General features: G+C 43.1%; 1 protein-coding gene and 1 long non-coding RNA gene across 2 annotated transcripts; both read left to right on the forward strand.

Moving 5' to 3' along the window:
- The first annotated feature begins 29 nt into the window (after positions 1–29).
- Positions 30–20,771, forward strand: gnmt (glycine N-methyltransferase). Its single transcript, XM_052085847.1, has 6 exons — positions 30–380; positions 3,339–3,466; positions 12,323–12,439; positions 15,060–15,202; positions 16,314–16,435; positions 19,531–20,771. The coding sequence occupies exons 1-6, from the start codon at positions 172–174 to the stop codon at positions 19,700–19,702; spliced, it is 891 nt and encodes a 296-aa protein (XP_051941807.1). The 5' UTR covers positions 30–171; the 3' UTR covers positions 19,703–20,771.
- Positions 13,167–14,009, forward strand: LOC127614582 (uncharacterized). The gene is made up of 2 exons (XR_007966626.1): positions 13,167–13,330; positions 13,361–14,009. It is a non-coding gene; the product is annotated as an uncharacterized LOC127614582 (long non-coding RNA).
- Positions 20,772–21,899: the final 1,128 nt, after the last annotated feature.

The following is a 21,899-nucleotide window of genomic DNA, read 5'->3' on the forward strand; positions in this document are numbered from 1 at the left end:
GGCGTCGATTCCCAGCAGCGTATCATTGGGTTAAAGTTTTTCGCCCCCATGTTACTCGTATGAATAATAACAACCTCAAAATCGGTTAGCATGTGTCTAGACTCCACGTTGACAACCCAGTCGCTCGGTGCTTAAACTGATAAAACACCGACGCAAAGCAGAAAGGGCAGCATGTCGGTCGACAGTGTGTTTCGGACCCGCTCACTCGGCGTGGCCGCTGAGGGTCTTCCTGATCAGTACGCGGACGGCAAAGCAGCAAAGGTCTGGCAGCTCTACATTGGAAACACGCAGAGCAGGACGCAGGAGTACAAAAGCTGGGTGGTGTCACTGTTGAAAAAACATGGTGTCCGAAGAGTGCTGGATGTTGCCTGCGGAACAGGGTAAAGTCAGACCGAGCAGGCAGGAATACCTGCCTGCTACTACACGCACCAGAATCAATAACATGTATAAGACAATTCAATTTTGACCTCTGTCTGTCAGCAAAGCCGGCTTACCTTTCCAATACATATGAGGTTATATTGTCTGCAATATCAGTTATACATCGGTTTTGACTGGATATAAGTTTGGCTTGTTTTAGAAAAAGTGGACCCCGACTTGATAGGCTCCTGTGCAAGTATCTTTCAACCTGTCCATATAAATACATAATAGACATGCATCCTCCCTGAGCAATCACTCAGATGTGTAATTGAAAAAAAAAACACCTTGCCAAAATGGGTTTTGGGGGTTGAGGGGGGGGGGGGGTGCATTTCAACCCATTGAACCGGTCAAGTGAGGACAACATTTGAGGATGGAGAATAATGAATGTGCAGAGTTGCACCACTCGTTCGTTCAGTTCCTGCCTCTGTGGCAGTTTGAGGCTTAAGCTACGTGGCATACAGTATAATCACTTCTATGTGACAATGGACCAACACTTGTGTAGGAAAGCACTTTCGTGGGTTGATAAACTGACCGTGACAGCTATAGGTTACACGTAGTTTTGACTGGTTCACAGTTGTGTGTGTACCTATTTTGATAGTGTATCAGCGGTGAGACAAGGCCACAGTTTGAGCCATACAAATTTAAACCAACTGCATTAGGCTATTTTTCCATGACCATGGGAGCCCCATTTGCACAAAACGTTGTGTGTTGTACGATTTTTGGCCCCCTTCCATATTCAAGTCTTGTTGAAGTTTTCTCATGGTCTATCTCAGTATCCATGACGGACCGGTCACTTCAATCAGGTTTGTTGGAAGAGCAAGAGATCTAAAACAGGCAGGATATGGCTCTTGGGGAACCAAAGGTCTCCTATCACTCATCCCATGGCCTCCCATCACGTTTTCACATTCTGTCAAGGCTTTCTTCAGATGAAACACAGACACTGGATAGATTTGGAGCATATTTACAGCCCCGGCAGAGTCGAATGAAGCTTCCCTGGTGGAATCGGGCCCGAAGTCAGCATCAGCACCGGGGGGCACATTGGGCTGAAATATAGCCTTATATCAAACATCCTGTATTGTTTTATTGTGTATGATAATGTTCTTTACGATAGATTTATTTTCTGAGCAACGTCAATGCGGTCACGGACACGTCACACAGTCATTATTACTTTCTGTTTGACTATTTTGACGATTTTTACCAGACAGAATGTCACTGTCGGCACGGCAGGTCTTTACAAAATTAAAACATTGCAAAATTAAACATGGTTAAATTTGCTTTCTCGCAAAAGTTGTTCTCATATTTACGGTGAACTCAGTATGATCCTCATTTACCAGACATGTGTGTTACATCCTGATGTAAACATGATCAGAGTGGAATGGTGTTCGAACTGGCTTTACTATATTTAGTCCCCTAAAGGAGCCCAGAATGTTTTCTGTCCCATCTCACTCTATGACTCATCTGCAGAGTTACATGGGTGGGTATAGATGTAGGTACATATACCAGTCCAGGGTGCACTCCGCTTCTTACACAAAGTCAGCTGGGATCAACTCCAGCTCAACCTAGTGAGGACTTGCACTATCTTGTAGAAAGTAGATGAATGTTTCTCCACCCCCACCCCCCATCCATTCATTCATCCATTTTCTAATCCGCTTATCCTCACAAAGGTTGCGGCCACGTTGGAGCCTATCCCAGCTGTCTCCTGGCAAGTAGGCGGGGTACACCCGTGAACTGGTTGCCAGCCAGGCTTGCCACCCCCAGATCAATATTATTTCCAGTGAACCACTGTTAACATGGATTGGATTTTATAATTTGTTTGTCTGCTGGAATGATTTTCTCAGTACATTCCCCTTGTCATACTTAGTTGCTGTTAATCATTGCAGTGCAGTACTTTTCCAGGTCGTTGTCCACTGCATATTACCCAATCTGTCTTGTTTTTGTTCAACATGGACAGCAAAGGCTTTGAGGTCAGGTGCAGGTTGTCTCGAGATATTCCAGGTTAAATTGAAAAATCTCAACCTTAATTGGAAAACCATGTCAACTACAAATACAAAATAACATATTGTTAAATGAATATGTCTCTGACAAGAGAAATCTAAATTATCTTTTAAAAGAAAGAAAACGTATATAAAATATATAATGTATGTGTATGGATATATATATGTCCATCTTGAGGCTTGACTTTTATTAGATTGAGAGAATTCAGAGTGAATAGAATAAAACAGAAAGTCCATTGTTTTGTCAGTCCATATGTTTGCGTTTGCTTGCATTTTCATCAAACCAGACCTTCTTAGAGGTACCCAGAACTAAACGGAAGCTCAGAGGGGATTGAGCCTTTTCAGTTGCTGGTCCCTCTCTTTGGAATGACCGCCCTTTGAACATTCGACAAGCCCCCCCCCGCTGCCCATCTTTAAAAGGTGTCTCAAAACTAACTTCTATTCTTTGACTTTTGACTCATCATTAGACTTAAGTTTTAGTTTGAGTGTTTTTGTGCCTTCTCGTGTCTTGTTTTATTGTTCTGTATATGTTTTTTGCTCCATGTGTAACACTTTGCGTACAGCATTTGTTTTTTTAAAGTATAAAAAACTCTATAAGTACAGTTGAGTTGAGTTGAGAAACTGCGCATCAGAAGTTTTTCATGAGCCAAGTTTAGCACTCACCAAACCTGTTGACAAAACAAACCACATTTCCTTCTACGCCACCAGACAGGTATGAACACGCAAAGCGGTTCACGGCTGTTCTCGTGACATTGCTGCCTTGCCGACCCACGCAGACCAGAATGAACCAAACATTTCACGAAAACACCCGTCAGCATTATATTTAAATCAACACATTCATCATCACATAAAATAGTTGATTCCTGGATTCTGTTCGTGGAACCATCACAGAGGTTGTTTACAGAACATGTGCTTTGTATTTTGCAGGGTGGACTCCATTATGTTGGTGGAGGAGGGCTTCAATGTGGTGAGTGTGGATGCTAGCGACAAAATGCTCAAGTATGCACTGAAGGCGAGATGGGAGAGAAGAAAAGAAGCAGCGTTTGACCAATGGGGTACGATATTTTTGCTACCATCGAACTTCCGTTTGGAAACAACAAAAAGTTCATGTCTTTTTCGTCACCATTTTACACGTCGGCGTATTTTGTGCAGTGTCCTCTGTCCTCATACATCCAATAATGTACATGTATTTTGTTGAATACAGTATTTAATTGTGTTCTAGCGTGACACCAACAACCTGAAACAAATACTTCATATGGTGCTTCATTCACTGCTTAGCAAATTTATTAGACTACCAACAAATCAAATCTTTATGCTGACAGTTGAAGGATCAAACGCTAATGTTTGTACAATAAAGGTGTGTATTTATGAAAGTACTGTATGTATGGCGCCCTGAAAAAGTTTTTGCCTGCTTCCTGATCTCTGGGTTCTTTGTACCGTATTTTCACGACTATTCGACGCACCGTACCAATGGCCGCAGTTTTACAGTGGTAAAACATACGCAGGCTTAAACATACGGCATGCATGCGCCACTCTAACACGTTAGCTTGAAGCATACGGTAGCATGCCAAGACATACAGATAAGCTAAAAACACGTTTTTAAAAAGGCAACGAAAGCAGAACTGAGTTCGGGTGTATTTTATTTAGCCATCGTACAATGTTCTCACGTTTTTCAATCAATCATCACCCAGAAATCCATCAAAGTCCTCATCCTCTGTATCAGAAGCAGAGGACTGCACATCTCAGTTGTCATTGAATGCATCACATGCTAGTGTGAGTTGCTACGCATTGACGAGCGGAAAGGAGTAGCAACAGCAAAGTCAACATTTCTCTCGTGTGAAGCTTTCCCACATTTGAAAGTAAAGAACAGAGCGAAACATGGTGGCAGCGCGTGTGTGTGTAGAAAGAATTGAACAATTGTGCAAGTACCGTAATCCATCAAAAACGCAGCGCTCCCTCTCGTTGTTGCATATTGTGGCGTAACTCGCCAAGCGCTGCCTCGCACTCTTTGTAAAGTTGTGTTTGCCACCGATCATCCATTGTTCCCATGCCGTTCGCAACTTTACTTTGAACGCCCGGTTGATGCCAGTGTCCAGCGGTTGGAGTTCTTTCGTCAAGCCTCCGGGAATAACGGCAAGCTCAGAGTTCATTTGCTTGACTTGTTTTTTCACCGCTGCTGTGAGATGGGCACGCATGCCAAAAGCATAACCGGTGGCTTTAAGTTTGAACTGGGCTTCGTAGGCGTGTCTTTTTGTCGAATTTATTTTCAGGGGTTCTTAGAAACCAAAACCGGAGTTGTTTTGCAACAATGCACATTTCCACACTCTATACAAGTGTTGGTACTGGCTTAAGGCGTCCCTTTAGCTTCTTACACGCCCACCCTTCACCATTGGCGGACTAGCTTGCCTGTCCTCTCTCTCCCTCTCTCTCTCTCTCTCCTTCTGTATATATGTATATATACACGCCCACCCTTCCCTGATTGGCCGACTTCTTTCCCGCATGCCTGGCCACAGTCACTTCCGCCTTTTCTCTATATAAACAGCGTGTCGGCTGGCAGTCTGATTTTGGAACTCGGCGCATATAAAGGACGCTCCGCACCATAAGGCGTCCTGTCCATTTTGGAGAAAATTTAAGACTTTTAATGGCGCCTTATAGTCGTGAAAATACGGTATATTTATGACACACAAAGGTTTCAATTTGAATATCACATAGAGAGAATGCAATGAAATAGAAAATTTAGTTTCTGAATGCCAATTTAATTTATGAAGGCACAAAGCTACGTTAAGATATCCATCCATTCATCCATATTTCTGAACCGCGTATCCTCACAGGTGTCGCTGGGCATGCTGTAACCTATTCCAGCTGTTTTCGGGCAGTAGGCCGGGGGTTCAACCTGAACTGGTTGCCAGCCTATAGCAGACGTGTAAACACCCTATGTGAAGAAAGTAATTACACCCTGAACCTAATAATGGGTTGTGCCACATTTGGCAGGAAATAACTGAAATCAAGCGATAATTGGTGATGAGTCTTTCTCATCGCTCTGGAGGAATTTTGGCCAACCTTTCTTTGTAGAATTGCTTCAACACCGCCAAATTGGAGGGTCTTCTAGCAGAACTGCCCGTTTAAGGTCACACCACAGCATCTCAATTTGATTCAAATCTGGACTTGGCCATCCATCCATCCATCCATTTTGAACACCGCTTATCCTGAAGAGGGTTGCGGGGAGTTGCTGGAGCCTATCTTAGCTGACTACACCCGGAACTGTTCGCCAGTCAGTCACAGGGCATCGTTAGAGACAAACGAGCATTCACACCCACATGAACACTGACAATGAGTAGGAACCGATCCCATACTGCCCGCAAGCGTACCACTAAACCATTAGCGACTGACTTGGCCACTCTAAAACCTTAATTTTTCTTTTTTACTTTTCACATAGAGCCCGATAGGTTTGAATATTTCCCCCCCTTGGTAAAGGAATTTATCATTTAGAAACCATTTTATATTTTCTTGGGTTCTCTCTGTGATATTAAAATTGTTTTGATAAACTGAAAACTTTGTGTGATAAATATGCAAAGAACACAGGACTCAGGAAAGGGGCAAATACTTTTTCACGGCACTGCACAATATACATGTATGTATATATGTCAGTGTTGTGTCCAAGGACCGGCAACCCGAGGCCAAGGACTTGACTCAGAGGCCAAGGCCAAGGACTTGAGACATTTTCAGAGGCCAAGGACCAAGGACTTGCCTCCGGGGACTGATTTTGAAGCTGAGGTCTAGCCGAGGACATGTATAAAACAATGCTGTCATACCACTTGGCAGGTCCTCATGATTTGCAACACCCCTCCATCTTAACCCTTTGCACTCCCTAACGCTTGAATGAAGTGTTTTTATTCAAAGAGTAGAACAGTCAGTGTTATTTATACTGAAAAAGAAATCATATGGTATACATTTATGAATTAGTGTTTTAGCGCAGTAGTTTCTTAATATGAAGTAAATCAACACTCAACAGGCATGACATGGCACGGAACACTAGTTGAGGAATGACTTTGCATAAAAGTTAATCACTGACTGCAGAAAAAGCGGTAATCTCTCAGTGATAATTTTACAGTTTACCAGCAGCGAGTCCCAGGGACTCGCTGATCAGAAAAGTATGAGTCACACTATGCATTGAGAGAGTCCCAAATTTCGAATTCTGAAAGGGTCTACTTATTCAATTGCATATGATAATAACAACAACAACATATAGTGTACATACAATGATAAACAAATGCTGCAAAAACTTAAATAATTCAGGAGCAGGCCTGAGGATTTCTGAAATTTATGGTAACCGTTTTTCGGTTCCATCGGATTACCCAATGGGAAACCACGATAACAAATGTTGGGTTCCATAAACGTTCATCATGGGAACCCATTTTTCTATTTTGACTGATATTGATAATCAAGAATTCCGAAACTCAAAAGTATGTTTCAAGGGTCAATGTTTGAAAACTATGCATTAACAATGAACATTACATCAGTAGCTGTGTACTCCAGGTTTATTCCAAAAAATAAATGGATCAAAAACTGGTATACTCATGTGGCATCATCAGAGTATTTTTTCCAATCTCACACTGCAAAGATTAATTGACTGGTAATCATTAATACAGGTAAGTATTGATGTGGCTTGACATCTTCTTCCCAAGACGATGCATGTGTAATCTACGATCAATTTGACAAAAGAATTTAACACACGTCATCATTAGTTCTACAGTTAACATTAACAGTTAACATTAGCATTACTACACCTTGTGACAAATGTTTTATTCATAAAGTTACCATGCTACAACCAGTAAATTATAGAATAACCAATACTGTTTCATAATATTTTTCACAGCGATTAGCCTATAAATCTAATGACCAACTTGCCTCGTAATCGTGCCTCGCGTCGTATCTCGCTCTCGCGTTCTGTGCATACGTCACAGGTGAGTTTAGTGATACGCCCTTCGGACGATTCATATGAAAAATCTGACTAGCATTTTCATTTCTTAAATATCGTAATTAGTAGACCGTAGTGAGTTTTTTTCGCCGCCATCTCAAACTTTCATCCGCGTGATTCCTCAGTTTGCGGACTAAAATAGCAACCCGCATGCGCACATAACGTCATCTGTTGCGTTCCCCCCCAACACTGAAAACAAAACAAAACAAAAGTAACACACCACACACTCACACACCACACCACATCACTAACACACATACAGGCGCAGTGAAATTGCGTTGATCACACAGTCAACTCGTGTGCGGTGACTTTTATAGTTAAACTATTTTTTGGTACCGTTAAAATGACGCCACGGAAATGACACACGACCGGTAACGATTGTTACAAGTGATGGGTTCATGAAGCCTCATGAGGCGTGTCGACACAATGACACACTGTGTTGATACTGTACCGATACTGTGTCGCTGACCACTGCCACCTGCTTGACCTTCAAAATCCCTGGAGCCAACCCACTTGACAGACTGAACAAACTGATTTGATGATGACGTATATACAATGCACTACCTCACTCTACCCAATGACTGGTACTGAATGAGTTAAAAGCTCAGTGTAGCCACAAGCGCCATTGTTTATGTTGTTGTTTATGCTGTTTATATTGTCTATACTGTTCAGATTACGTGTCTTTTTTTATATAGTGTAGCTGCTATCCTTTCTTAGCTGCGTGTGTTTAATGCACAGCATGTTTACATGCATGTATGCACTGAGGATTGAGAGGAAAAAATTTCATCTATGCTGCATGTCATACATAAAGCATATTTGACAATAAAGATGACATTGACCCTTGACGATATCATTCACATCCATGCAATATTGTATCATTCAATGTGTTTCAATAATGTGAAATTCATGTGTATGAGGATGCTTGTGGGCTTTGTCTTCACAATTTCTGATTTAGAAAAATAAGATGCTCCAGTGTTTTAAAATCCAGTCTATTGCATTTAATGCATGCTATTTCCTCTGTTGTGGAGAAGACACACACACAATGGAATAAGACATGTCAAAAATCCGAGAGGCACTTGGTGAGACAAGGAGATTTTAATGAATACCTTATTCTCCAAAAGGAGATCAAAATGGCTCTACGCGGCGGACAATTTGTATTTGTCCGGAAGCTGCTCCATAATATGCACGTACTGTAGCAACGTCACTCGAGTGAAGCGCGTCTCAGCAGTCGATAGTCTGCTGTTCTCAGCTGTGCGCGCGAGCACGTACTTGCGGCGCCGACCCAACCCACGTCACATATTAAGCTTTGAACTACGACAACAGCTAAGCTAGCCTAGCCGGTGTAATGATGGTCAGCAGACAAGGTTTACGTTTTATTTGACTTTTAATAGCAACGTGGCAGAGTCATCAAACATGTGGTGTGCTCACTCGCAGTCACTTTCTGGAACTCCCCCTTAGAGGCGGGACCTCTCAATCAACTGGAGTATGACGTACAGTACAAACAGGGGCGGTTCTAGATCAGTTCCACTGAGGGGGCCAGGGGTTTTGATAAGGGGGCACATTCAATCCAGGGAAAAAAAGACTTATTTGAGTTTTTATGCAATCAAACTTTGAAAACATTGCAGTCATAACATTACAGTGATGAGAAATGGAAAAACAGTATAATAATCAATTCTTAAGCTGCCCTACCCTTACAGTAACCGTATTCTGCGATTTTTATGATTTTTGGCAAAACGATCAACTAATGAGTCAAGATTTAGTGCTTTTGCCCTTCCAGACTCAATGCTCAGTATCCCAAGATGAGTTAGTCTATCCTCATTCATGGTGGACCTGAGGTATGTTTTCACCAGCTTTAATGTTGAAAAACTCTGTTCGCAAGCAGCAGTGCTCACTGAGATTGCAACAGCGATTTTAGAGAGTCTGTAGAGCTAAAAAAAAAACCGCCTTTGTATGGTTCAATGAACTGTACGAGCTGCACTGTACTCGAGAGTCTCTGCATCCCAGCCTGGTTTTTTCTTTCCAAGATTCTTTTGAACTGATGTAGTTCATGCCCCAGGTCCTCAATATTTGAATCATACAGTTCTGCAAATGAAAACAGATCCTTCTCTTTGAGGAACGTATCTTTTTGGGGATTTAGAGCTGGAATGCTGTTCATGATTTTGAAGTTTTTACTTGAAAATCATCTTTCAACCTCACTAAGCATAAGATCAATGACTGGGTAGAAAAGGTTTATACGAAACCAGTCCTTATCTCTTTCTGGCTCTCTCTTCCCAAGAGTGGTAAGTACACAGTGCTGGCTGAGTTTTGAGCTGAGTGTTTTTGGTCGTTTTTCAGCTGGTGGTGTTGGATCACACTGCCCAAAAACATTCAACACTTCATCCCACACATCATCAAAAAAAACACTCTTGCCTGAAATCACTCAATGTCTTAACTAATGCTTCAACTTAATCTACAGCTTTTGAAATGCCAAGTGTTGAAGACTGCAGCATATCAGAGAGAAGTTTTGTTTCTCCAAACACTTTACGAAGCACAACAAGATGCACTGTGAATTCAAAATTTATCTGTGCTAGCAGACCTCGAGCCTCAACAGATCTTTCACCATGACGTTCTGCGGCAATCTCTTGCAGGAGTCGCTTCAGGGCAGGCAGTCGATCCATGATGTTATGTAGAGCTATAAATCGACATGCCCAACGAGTGCCACTTAAACGCTGGAGCTCTCTTGGTGCACCTTCATACATATCTCTTTGTATGGCAAGCCATTTAGGATGGACAGTTGATCCAGATGTGAACACATACAGTTTTTCTAGTAAATAGAAGAACTGCTCTACCTCAGGGATAGCTTTAACTGTATCTACAACAGGGGTGCCCAAACTTTTTGGATCGAAGATCTACTTTTCGATCAACTAACCTCCCGGGATCTACCCTTACCGGCGCACGCGCACACACACACACACACACACACACACACACACACACACACACACACACACACACACACACACACACACACACACACACACACACACACACACACACACACACACATACACACACACGCCATGATGAGAAACAGACTGAAACACATTTTTAAAGTTAAATGTTTAAATGAAGAGGAATTAGAATAACTAATGCTACTGTTGGGAGCTTTCGTTTTGTGAGTTTATGTGGAAAATATAAATGGTGTGTCGAAAACAGCACTCGTGTCGTGGTAATTTGCTTCTCTGCAGACTGCTTCTCATTTTCCCGCTCATTTTTAAGGGTGCAGCGCACTAAAGGGTCCGATGAGAATGTTAAGCCACGCACTTTGGTTCCACCGTTCGCGTCGGCGACTCGGCGCGACTGCGTAATCTATGCTCGGAGGGGGGGGCGTCAGGGGGGGGCCAGAATCAGTGCTACAGGGGCACTGGCCCCCGTTATCCCCCCCGAGCCGCCACTGAGACAAACGTCCATAAAACACTTCTCATATAATAATAGCCTATTATATGACAGCCGGCATGACGCTAGAAGTCAGACGGACACATTTTTTTCTGATAATCAGTGTGTTTTCCGTATTGCCCAAACGTTTTTTTTTATTCGAGCGAGGGTGGGGTCTAGCTTGTTTCGGCAATTGGCAACGTGTCGCCAGACGCACTTCCTTAGGATACACTGTGTGGGCTTTTGCTGCGTCAACACCCCCTGCACTAAGTCGACGCCCCCTGGACTAAGTGCCGCAGCTTGGACTGTGCCAAGCAGCAGATGCAGTCTAAACTGCACTGGTGCAGTTCACGTGTCAATTAGCAGCCTGGACTGTGTCAACGCAGCCGATGTGTCAACAAGAAGCCTGGACTGTGTCAACGCAGCCGATGTGTCAATTAGCAGCCTGGACTGTGTCAACGCAGCCGATGCAGTCTAAACTGCGCCGGTGCAGTTCATGTGTCAATCACGTGACGTAATGAAGCGGCACATGCACCGACACGTGGTTTGCTCCGTGAGCCCGGCGCATGCATCAACGCATCGGTGTCGCTGGATCCATCACTAATTGTTACTGTGAAATCCTCAGGCTCGCCGTAGTTTTTTTTTTTGTTTGTTTGTTTTGACTGAGAAATTTCCTTGGGTCCCAAAAACGCACATTGTTTGGAACTGTGCGTCCCGTGGGTTAATTATGCATCTAGGACGCGGGACGCAGAGGTAACGAGATGGCTGATCTCTAAACATTCTCTGAGTACTACTATTATTACCACTCCCACTAATACTACATTAACTAATTTAATACCTTCAACTTCACAATAATAACAAAAAATAATTAAATCAACTTTGATTTTAAACTATGTATTATCAATATTCATTATTCCAAACATGAGAAAGCATTCAGCAAACATAACTGGAATCGAGCAAACTACATAAAAGACGCCACTGTTACAGAAAGACTTTACACGCTATTTAAACTGCCGCTCGCGAACGGAACAAACCATGATTGAAACTCACTGTGATGCCGCTCTTTATACGTTGCGCTAACTGTCACCTGTCAGTGGCAGACCCGCACCCTCTTAAAGCGCCAGATTAATCAATCAATCAATCAATCAATATGTGTTTCCCTGGATGGAATTTATTTGGTTCCTTCGTGATTTTCGCGGTCCTTGGACCCGCTGTTATACGCTGTTATACCTGTGGACAAGGGATTACATGCTCAAATCCTTCGTTGTGTCCGAGAACCGGTGACCCAGAGTCTCCGAGGCCACGGACCAATGACTTGACTCCAAGGACTTGACTCCGAGGCTAAGGCCAAGGACCGACCTTCGGTCCTCGAGCCAAGGACCGGCTTGAGGAACACATCATTGATATATGTACTGTGTTTGCATAGATTTGATTGTATTATATTGTGTATCTAATGTATGTACGGGTAAACCATTGTTTTTCTATAATGTCTGTTTTTGGGGGTGTGGGTATTTTGCAGTGATTGAAGAAGCCAACTGGCTTACGCTCCCAGAAGACATCCAGAAACCAGGAGGAGACGGCTTTGACGCGGTTATTTGCCTTGGCAACTCATTCGCTCACTTACCAGATTTTAAAGGTACTGTATGTGGTCCAGTTTGTGGTGTTTATTTTTTCAGTCGCACTTTTGGTTGAAAACAAAGCTTCTAATCTTCTTGACTTATCCTCACTTGTTGACACATAATTGAATGTAATTGGACTTATATTATTTTAATCAGAATAACGTATTCTATTTTATAGGGCTGGACAATATGGCTGAAGTGTATCGCAATATGAGTATTTCATATCAGTCCATATCGATGATTATTGAATTTGAGGTTGACACAACTATGAAAAAGTTGTCTGTTGAAAATTATTCTGTTTTTTTCAACTCATTTCATAAGAAAAACAAAACGAATTAAAGATAAAATTAATAAAACCATTATCGAGAGGAAAAGCACCATTCAAAATATCTGGTATGAATGTACACTATTTTTGTGTAGATTGTAATGTGCCATGTCGTTAACGTCCATGCTCCTTCAGCAATGCACCCTCGATGCTTATTTGTGGAAGACGCAAGACCTCAAAGCTGTGTCGTTGATTCACTGGCATTAACCTTCAACGTTCGTTGTTCATAAAATGTCAATATAGTCAGCTACTCTCTTCGAGTGCGCAGTTGACCAACCGTCTTCGGACTACTTTTTAGTTGGTTCATTGCCAAAGGACATTTGTTCTGCGTGGCTGTGAAATGCAAGGCCGGCGCTAGCATTTCCTTCGCTTCTACACCATGTATCCATCCAAAGTTGGTTGATCCTGTTAGTCTATAGGGGTGTTCACACGGCACACATTTGCTCCTGCGCTGCACCGATTTATTTTGTTGCGATATATTTCTCACCTCAGCAAATTGTGTGGAGCGTTCACACGGACAAAGTCGCTGAGCATGTCAGCACCGACACAGCGTCGGTGCAGCCCCACTTGCGTTCACACGGCAGTTTCTGCAGCGCAGCAAAACGAAAGTGAGCAGAACAAATGAGCTGTCGTGTTGGTTCTTTTTAAAACGTACTGTAAACACAACTCAAGCGACTACTGGACAGGGACGTCCTTCTCCTTCTCGGTCTCCGTGCCTTCTGCTCGAGAGTGACCGCCCCCGAAAACGTAAATCAACGATGACTTCAATGACACTCAGAAAAGCAAACACGTAATGCGCCAAACAGAAAATCAAGAGAGGAAATCGCAAAATAAATTATATGGGGGGCGGGGGGTTGTGAACAAACAACAAAGGAAAAAACAACTCAGAGACAGTCGAGTCTCCTACAAAAGGAAAGCTGTTACCAGCCAAGTCTTGTGTCGTTATTAAACAAACACATGACGGAAGTCCGACAGAACACAAAAGCAACGCATTTTCGCCGTACATACTCTTCTCAAGCATTTGCTCTGGAGCAAATTTAACCCAGTTGCGTTCACACATGCAAATTTACATCGGTGCTGCTTCGCAAACGAGCATTTGCTCCGGAGCAAATTTTTAAACCACCTCCCTGAGGTGGATCAAATTTGGTCCGGTGTAAGCGGTTTTCCGGTGCTACGCCGGAGCTAATTTGCACTTGTGAACGCTCTACTGGGGCAGCCCCGGCGTAGCACCGGACCAAATCTTGCCGTGTGAACACCCCTTATATTGGGGTCAGCAACCTGCGACTCTTTAGCGTCGCCCTAGTGGCATTTCAAAAATGTTTGAAAATGGAAAATGATGGGGGAGAGAAATATAAATTCTACATTCTTAACATTTTGCAATGCTGTAAAAATGTGTTGAATGAACACTACATTTCAATATTTCTGAAAACGTTGATTTGCATCATAGCCTGTGACACGTTTCTCTTAGCAGGACGGGATGTCAGGCAGGTTGCTGTTGTAAAAAAAAAAAAGCTGTATTTCATGTACAATTCACAGAGGCTACTGGCAAAGAATGGGAATGTGAGGGCCGAGAGAAGCATGTTAAAACAGTACACATGAGCTACGATAGTTCACGCGCTGCGAAATTGCATACCATGCCTCGATCATCTTAGGGGCCGTTTCTCATGATGGCATGCGTATGTAAGTGCGTGCGTACACGCGCGCGGGTGCGGTAACAGGTCGATCGGGGGAGGTTGGTTGATCGAAAAGTAGATTTTCAGTCAAAAGAGGTTGGGCACCCCTGCTCTACAGGATGCACTGCAGGGGAAAAACACATTTAATCATGAAGGCTCATTGTCTATTAGTAGCCAACTTTGTCATTTTGATAGTAGGCTAATATAGCCCATATCGATACGTACAGCATGTGTTGCCTTCATTGTAAGGCTTCTATCAGGCTTTCAATACTTTGCGGTTCCAGACATATTTGTTTGTTTGGTCCAATATGGCTCTTTCAACGTTCTGGGTTGCCAACACCTGGTCTATTCAATAAATGTCTTTCACTTTAGCGTACAGTATGTATGCGACACACTCATGGGTGCCTGCATTGCGTGAGCGCACTTCTTCACTTTTTGGGCTCATCTTCGCTGGTTATGCAGACAAGGTTCACCTTGTGCACTCAGCACGTTGTGTTCCAGACTTCCTCTCACAGACTTGTGATTGTGGCACAAATCTAACCTAATACTGTGGCCTTTGCCTACACACATGGAGAATGCCAGCGTTGGTTTTTTCCTTCTTGATTTTTCAGTCATGACATTGCGTTGTGTCGCTCATAGGGGACCAGAGTGACCAAAAGTTGGCTCTCCAGAATATCGCAAGCATGGTCAAACCAGGTGGAATCCTCATCATCGACCACCGCAACTATGACTACATCCTAGAGACTGGGCGGGCACCGCAAGGAAAAAATGTTTACTACAAGGTATGAAGGGGAACACAGTTGGTTATATTCGTTACAGAATACAATGAACCTCTGACGCATGTTGCACAGTGAGCGCTGTGGCCAAACGGGACTAAAATGGAGTTCCGCGAAACATTTGCACTTGGTGACTCACAATCTATCAACCCACTGCCCTGGAAAAATTGTCAACCTATTTTGGTTTTTGAGGTTCCACATACTGTTCTGTGTGCATACATATACACCTGTATACAGTACATATATGTATGGTCACAATATATATGAGCAAACAGTTGAGAATAAAAGAGAGGCAGTGTGGATATTTTGAGAAGCTGTTGGCAAAGGTCACGTTCTCCACCAATTGCACTTAAGTAGATTTTGGTACGTGAGACTGTAATAAAGCAATAATATTGTCAAACACAAAACTTACTCATGGGAGAAATTTGCTGAGGCCATGGAGAATGACATCTGGACATGTGCGTGGAAATTCTGGTCCACCATCCTGCGTCAACATCTCAACAACTGTGTATCGTCTAGTTGAGGTGCTTCTGACTGTGACTCGGGACGTTGTGAGTCAGTGCGGACAATATTTTGAAGACCTCCTCAGTTCGACTGACATTTCTCCCTAGCTGCAAGCTGTCTGGGGCTCCTGTGGCAGGCCCTGGGAGTATGGGGTACCCGTGCGCCTACGGGATCTGTCTCGCACAACCGGTGTGAATGTTGGACTCCCACAAGGTTGCCCTGAGCGTGCTGGAGCCTATCCCAGCTGTCTTTGGGCAAATAGGCGGGGGACACCATGAACTGGTTGCCAGCTGATTGCTGGGAATAATCTGCCTGCAGATATCCCTCCCCAGTGCAAATACTATTAGATCCAGGTTTTAAAAAGGTGAAATGTTTTTCGGTGTTATATTTTTATTTATTTATGTGAAGCACATTGAGTTACATTGTGGATGAAACGTGGCATATTAAAACTGTCCAAAGACAGCTGGGATAGGCTCCAGCATGTCTGCAACCCTCATGAGGATAAGCGGTTTGGATCACGAGTGCATGCAAATCAAGCTGCTTTGCCTTGGCGTTAATCCTGAGTTATGTTGTACTCTAGTCATTGTGGAATTGTTTGTTTCGTGTTTTGCAGAGCGATCTAACTCAGGACATTTCCACTTCTGTGCTGTGGGTAAACAATAAGCCGCATATGATCACCCTGGACTACACCATCCAAGTTCCTCAGGCCACTCCTCAGAGCCTGCCTGAGGTCAGGTAGGTGTCATTGGCTTGAAAACAGCCAGAGGTTCTGTAACTCACTCACTGGTCACAATATAACCCAGTGAACTGGTTTTCCCAGCCACTTAAGAATTCATTATCATACGGCACAAGAAAGGACGCTACTTTACCAAACACATATTTGTTTTTCATTTGGTTGGTGTAAATTTATGTTTACTTTACGACACCACTGCATTTCCGTTGGTTCGTGATCGACTAAGGTTCGGTCCGACATACTTATTTACAACTCTTGGTTACGTTGCCATCAAAGGAACAGAACTTTGACATAAATTGAGGGCCTCGTGTCCAGCCATTGCTTGGGCTAAATATGAGACCTTGTTTGCACAATTCATAAATATACATATGCTGCACCCCCTCCTGGCTCAAGCAATCACTTTTTCTCTGACGTATTCGTATCAATTTTACTTTCTTGAAATCACATTTTACTCCAACATATAGGAAGTCTGTTTGTATTCAATTAAATAATGACAAAAGTGCAGTGCATGCACAGTTAAAATGGGAGTTGAATGGATTCCAGCCACATACAGCCTACTCGTTGAAAAATCTTGTCATCCGCCCCATGTCGTCCACTGCCTCCTCGTCCGACCCAGCGATGGCCTTTCCTGACTACTTTCAGACCTGATCAATGGCCTCACGTCACCACGAATGAATTCAAACTTGCGTAATTATCTGCATGGTTTCGCCTACACTCGTAACTCTGCTTGTCATCAATTCTCTTGAAAAAATATTTGGTTATATTTTGTTCACTCAAACATAGTGCGGAACAGTTGCTTTTTGGAGAAATTAGACCACTTGGTTACAACACAAACGATGTTTACCAGTTTCTAAAATCCACAAAAGAGCACAACTCATTATTTTTTTTTTGGAATGAAAAACAGACAATTGAGAACATATTTGTTCAAAGGTGATCCACCTCACCATCTCCTTGGATGGCATAGCTTTGTTTTTCTGTCAATTTATGTAACTATATATCAGCTCCTTCACTAGTGCAATCATAAAACAAATTACCTGAGCAAAAACCCTCCTGATCTCGCCTCAATTTGACCATTCGACAGGAGTGATTACACTTCCCATACCTCTCTTGAATGTGTTTCTGCATGAAAAATACTCTCTGCTTGGCTTTTGTGTACTGCTTTTGTGAGACTGTGAGTGTAGGACCAACTGACCCCAGAGCATCAAATTCTCTGCCGTGGCTTAACCACAGTACATCATCCATCCATCCATTTTCCAATCCGCTTTATCCTCACAAGGGTTGCGGGGTGTGCCGGAGCCGATCCCAGCTGTCTTTGGGCAGTCGGTGGAGGACACCCTGAACCGATTGCCAGCCAATCGCAGGTCACACAGAGACGAACAACCATCTGCGATCACACTCACTCCTAGGGACAAATTAGAGCATTCAATCATCCTGGCGTGCATGTTTTTGGAATGTGGGAGGAAACCGGAGTACCCGGAAAAAACCCACGCAAGCACGGGGAGAACATGCAAACTCCACACAGGAAGGCCAGAGCGGGACACAGTACATCAGTACATGTTAATTACAGTGAAACCCCTCTCACTAATTTGGCACGTATACATGTGCACCATAATAGCTTTACACATAATAATAATAATAATAATAATAATAATAATAATACATTTTATCTATTAGCACCTTTCAAGACACCCAAGGACACTTTACAATAACAAAAAATACGGGTTGAGCAGCGGCAGCCAAAACGCGCCAGCGTTCTCTCAACCCGGAAGTCAGAAAGAAACGACAAGGGAGGGAGAGGGGGAGAAAAAATAAAACACGCTCGAAATACCCTCATTTTGAGGATAATTTGAGTTAGGCAAAAAACTCCTGCACAAGCATATGACAGTTACAACAGGTCACAAGACATAAACAATGAAGACGGGGAAACAAGGGAATGTATGAAGGAGGGGGTGATGTTGGGGGACTTGCTTCCATGCATACTTTCATCAGGGGAAGGTCGAGATAGCAGATATTGTTTTGGTAGCAGGCTGCCCAAGAATTTAAGACAGCCTTGAGTCCGTGGCTTCTGTCTCTTTAGTGGCGTTGATCAGCCAAATCCGTGATTTCAGTCAATATTTGAGCACGGATTCCAGTTTCTCCAAGTTCTTGACCATCTTGAAAAGACGCTCCAAAACCGCAACAGTTTGTGGTTGAGCACAGTCTGAGTCTGAGTGTTGGACATCCGCACTATGCCATCCTTAGAGCGGCAGCCTCTTCACTTCCAATAGAGCCGCTCCCGTCGGTTGAATTTTTCGATAGATCGGGAAACTGCTAACGCCAAACAGCAGCATACCCGTTATCGGGAGGCCGATAATGTAGATGTCATCCACATCCTCAAGGGACAGTGTTGACAGGCACACCATTCTCCACTTCCTCCAAGGATCTAGGGTGTACCCACCAGCAAAAGTCCCCGAGGGGCAAGTAGGCTCCCCCACTGCCTGCTCTTCTCATCGAGAAAATGTTGTCAATGGCATCGAGAGACCAGCCAACCAATTCCATGTTTGTTTTTAGGATGAAAATACGACAGGAGGCTAGCAAAAGTCAGACAAAGACAGCACATGGACTGAGTGGCGAGCAGGGAAGGGTGGGGGTGGGGGTGAGAGGGACAGGAGCAGAAAGCAAAAGCGTCCGCCTTCGTCGAGAGCCAAGCAAGAGATGTGCGGGATTTACTAAGATCCTGAATAGCAAGCACTAGATAACAGATTGCCTGCATGGTGTGTTGAAGATTGTCCTACTTATAAGAGGGTTTTGCTGTTTCGGTAGCTCAGATGTTTTTCGCCATGAAGGTTTGGGAGAGCACTGCAAGTACAAAATAAATTTGGAGTAAGAGAACTGGGAAGTGGGAGTGTGAGTTTCGGAAAATAAATGGACTGCTTCTGGTAATTTGGGGGGACCAAACAACTGTATGAAGCAACGCTTTGTTTGATTTAACTCTCCCTGAGCGTGTACCATTTGTACATACAGATATGTGCCCATCCTGTGTCACAGTGTTTGATAAAGGCCTGGTAATTAAGCTGACAGAGCCATCTTCAAATGTGTGCTCAATGTGTGTTTGCAGTAAATTCCGTCTCTCCTACTACCCTCACCGCCTGGAGAACTTTAAAGGATTGCTGCGCGAAGCCTTCAACGGCAAAGTGGAGCACAAGCTCTATGGAGATTTCATGGCATACGTCCCTGGTCAAACTCATGCGCCGTGCTACTTCATCCACGTTTGCCAAAAGACTGCATAAGCCACGCAGAGAAGACTAGTATGGGAATTTGTTTTCGGTTCGACTACAGTGATTCTCCCAAATTTCTGGTCCATTTCATCTGAAATTCTTAATCTCACACATTTGATCTGGTGAGTACAGGTTTCTGATTAAATTTCCGAATGAGTAGCTTTCAATTAACAAGGTTGCCTAGTGTCCATTTAGCCACACAAAAAAAGACGAATTTAGCTGTCTGCTATTTTTTTCTTTATTTTTTGTACAAGTAATTCTTTTTTGTTTACCAGCTGGATCTTAAAACACCGTTAATTTCATGCATTCCCCTTTTTTTGTCAGGGAAAAAAAGCTTTCATGTATACAATTTTCTGTCTTTTAGGTAAGCAATGTATCTTATCTTAATCAGTTCAACTTGGTTGCAAGGTCAAATTGTGTATTCTGTTCCTCTTTTTCAATTTGCATTTTGAGTTGGAAATCCGGCACAGTTGTTGACATCAGACCAGCAGGAATGTTTTTGAGAACCAACCTGACCTCATGCGCACTTCCATTCGGCAAGATCTTTTGAGCTCAAAGCCACTTGAAGGCCAAATGATCAAACGTGGTGACTGGTTAACCGCTCTCACTGTCTTTTGGCTTCTGACAATAGAACGGTTCCTTTTTGAATCAGTTTATGAGTGAACCAGAAAATAGCGTCCTCCGCTGTTTAATTCCATATTACTTGGACGTGCTGTAACGTTTGAACACACGATTGTCTTCAAACCTGCTTTCAACCAAAGATTTTTTCTCATTTTGTCTTTTACTTTCCTCAGTCTTTGATTTACACCTTCCACAGAAATTAACGCGTGTTGAGAAATTATTTGGCTTATGTTGATCCTAAACGTGCAAAATAAAATGCATGAGAGAGTACAGCTAGAAAATCTCATCATGGCTACTGGCCCCCAGTCGTTTGTCTCACGGCGTCAGGGCAAATCCGTGTCCGTGTTGAAATGTGTGGGACGTTTCGACAGAACATTTCACAACAGTCTTATGTTGGTGGTTCTGAAAAGATTTTCAGTTGTTAGATGTTGCATAAAAATACATTAAATATTTCATTTTGTGCCAGTGTGTATGCGTGCTTTTTTTTTTAATTTGCCTTTCAAGTTGTAGAAGAGCCGCTTCACATTTGTATGTTCTGCTGACTATGCGAGCCCATCTGTTCAGTTATGTTTGAGGTTATGTTATAGTTATAGAAAGGCATATTTATTGGAATATTTCACGAAGTTAGCGGCTGTGTATTGGGGTTTATGAGCAATGATGTCATATGAAGGTGTTATGAAGTAAAAGTACAATGATCAAAAATCAAAACACGAATGAAAATTAAAATAGTCCCCAATTACAGTATATGACTGCTGCTGTACATCTCCTTTGTTCCACTCTACAATGTTGAGTGTAGAGTCTACATCAGGCATGTCCAGCTCCGGGCCTGGAGGGCCAACGTCCTGCCTGTTTTCCAGCTCTCTCAGCTGCAACACACTTGATTCAGATGATCAGCTCATCAGCCAGCTGTGAAGCAGCATTAGAATGATCCTGATTATTTGAATCAGGTGTGTTGCTCCTGGGAGTGCTGGAAAACAGGCAGGACAGCGGCCCTTGAGGACCGACTTTGGACACCCCTGGTCTACATCATAGGTGTCAAACTCAGGTCCTGGAGGGTCGCTGTCCTGCATGTTTTCCAAGTCTCCCTGTTGCAACACACCTGATTCAAATGATCAGATCATCAGCAAGTTCTGCAGAGGCCTGACATTGAACCCGTTCATGTGAATCAGGTGTGTTGCAACAGGGAGATTTGGAAAACATGCAGGACAGCGGCCCTCCAGGACTTGAGTTTGATACCTATGGTCTACATGGAGAACCAGACTGGACATTCGTCATGTCAGGAGACATGTCAAGAGTGAAGTGGTGCTTATACAGCCCTGTCCAAGTTCTCACAAAATTATCAATGCATTTATAGTGTTATTTATATTTTTAGAATACTGTATTGGTTATTCTCTGGGACATCCTCTGTAGTTCACTGGAGGAAAGAAGAAACGATGCACAATACAGATTGGGCACAAGAGGGCGGTATAGCATAATAAGCACTCCGCGGCAAATTTGTTCAAACCAACTAGTCAAAGTAATCACGGCATGTTTCGAAATTTGGATTCAACTGATCTTTATTGTCTTTGTAAAAGTACACTTTTTGGAT

Source organism: Hippocampus zosterae, chromosome 14 (genome assembly GCF_025434085.1).
Source record: "Hippocampus zosterae strain Florida chromosome 14, ASM2543408v3, whole genome shotgun sequence".
Taxonomy (NCBI): domain Eukaryota; kingdom Metazoa; phylum Chordata; class Actinopteri; order Syngnathiformes; family Syngnathidae; genus Hippocampus; species Hippocampus zosterae.

Coding starts and splice junctions, on each gene's coding strand:
- gnmt (XM_052085847.1), top strand. CDS start 172: ATGTCGGTCGACAGTGTGTTTCGGACCCGCTCACTCGGCGTGGCCGCT. Junction 381..3,338: donor GATGTTGCCTGCGGAACAGG/GTAAAGTCAGAC, acceptor TGTATTTTGCAG/GGTGGACTCCATTATGTTGG. Junction 16,436..19,530: donor CAGAGCCTGCCTGAGGTCAG/GTAGGTGTCATT, acceptor GTGTGTTTGCAG/TAAATTCCGTCTCTCCTACT.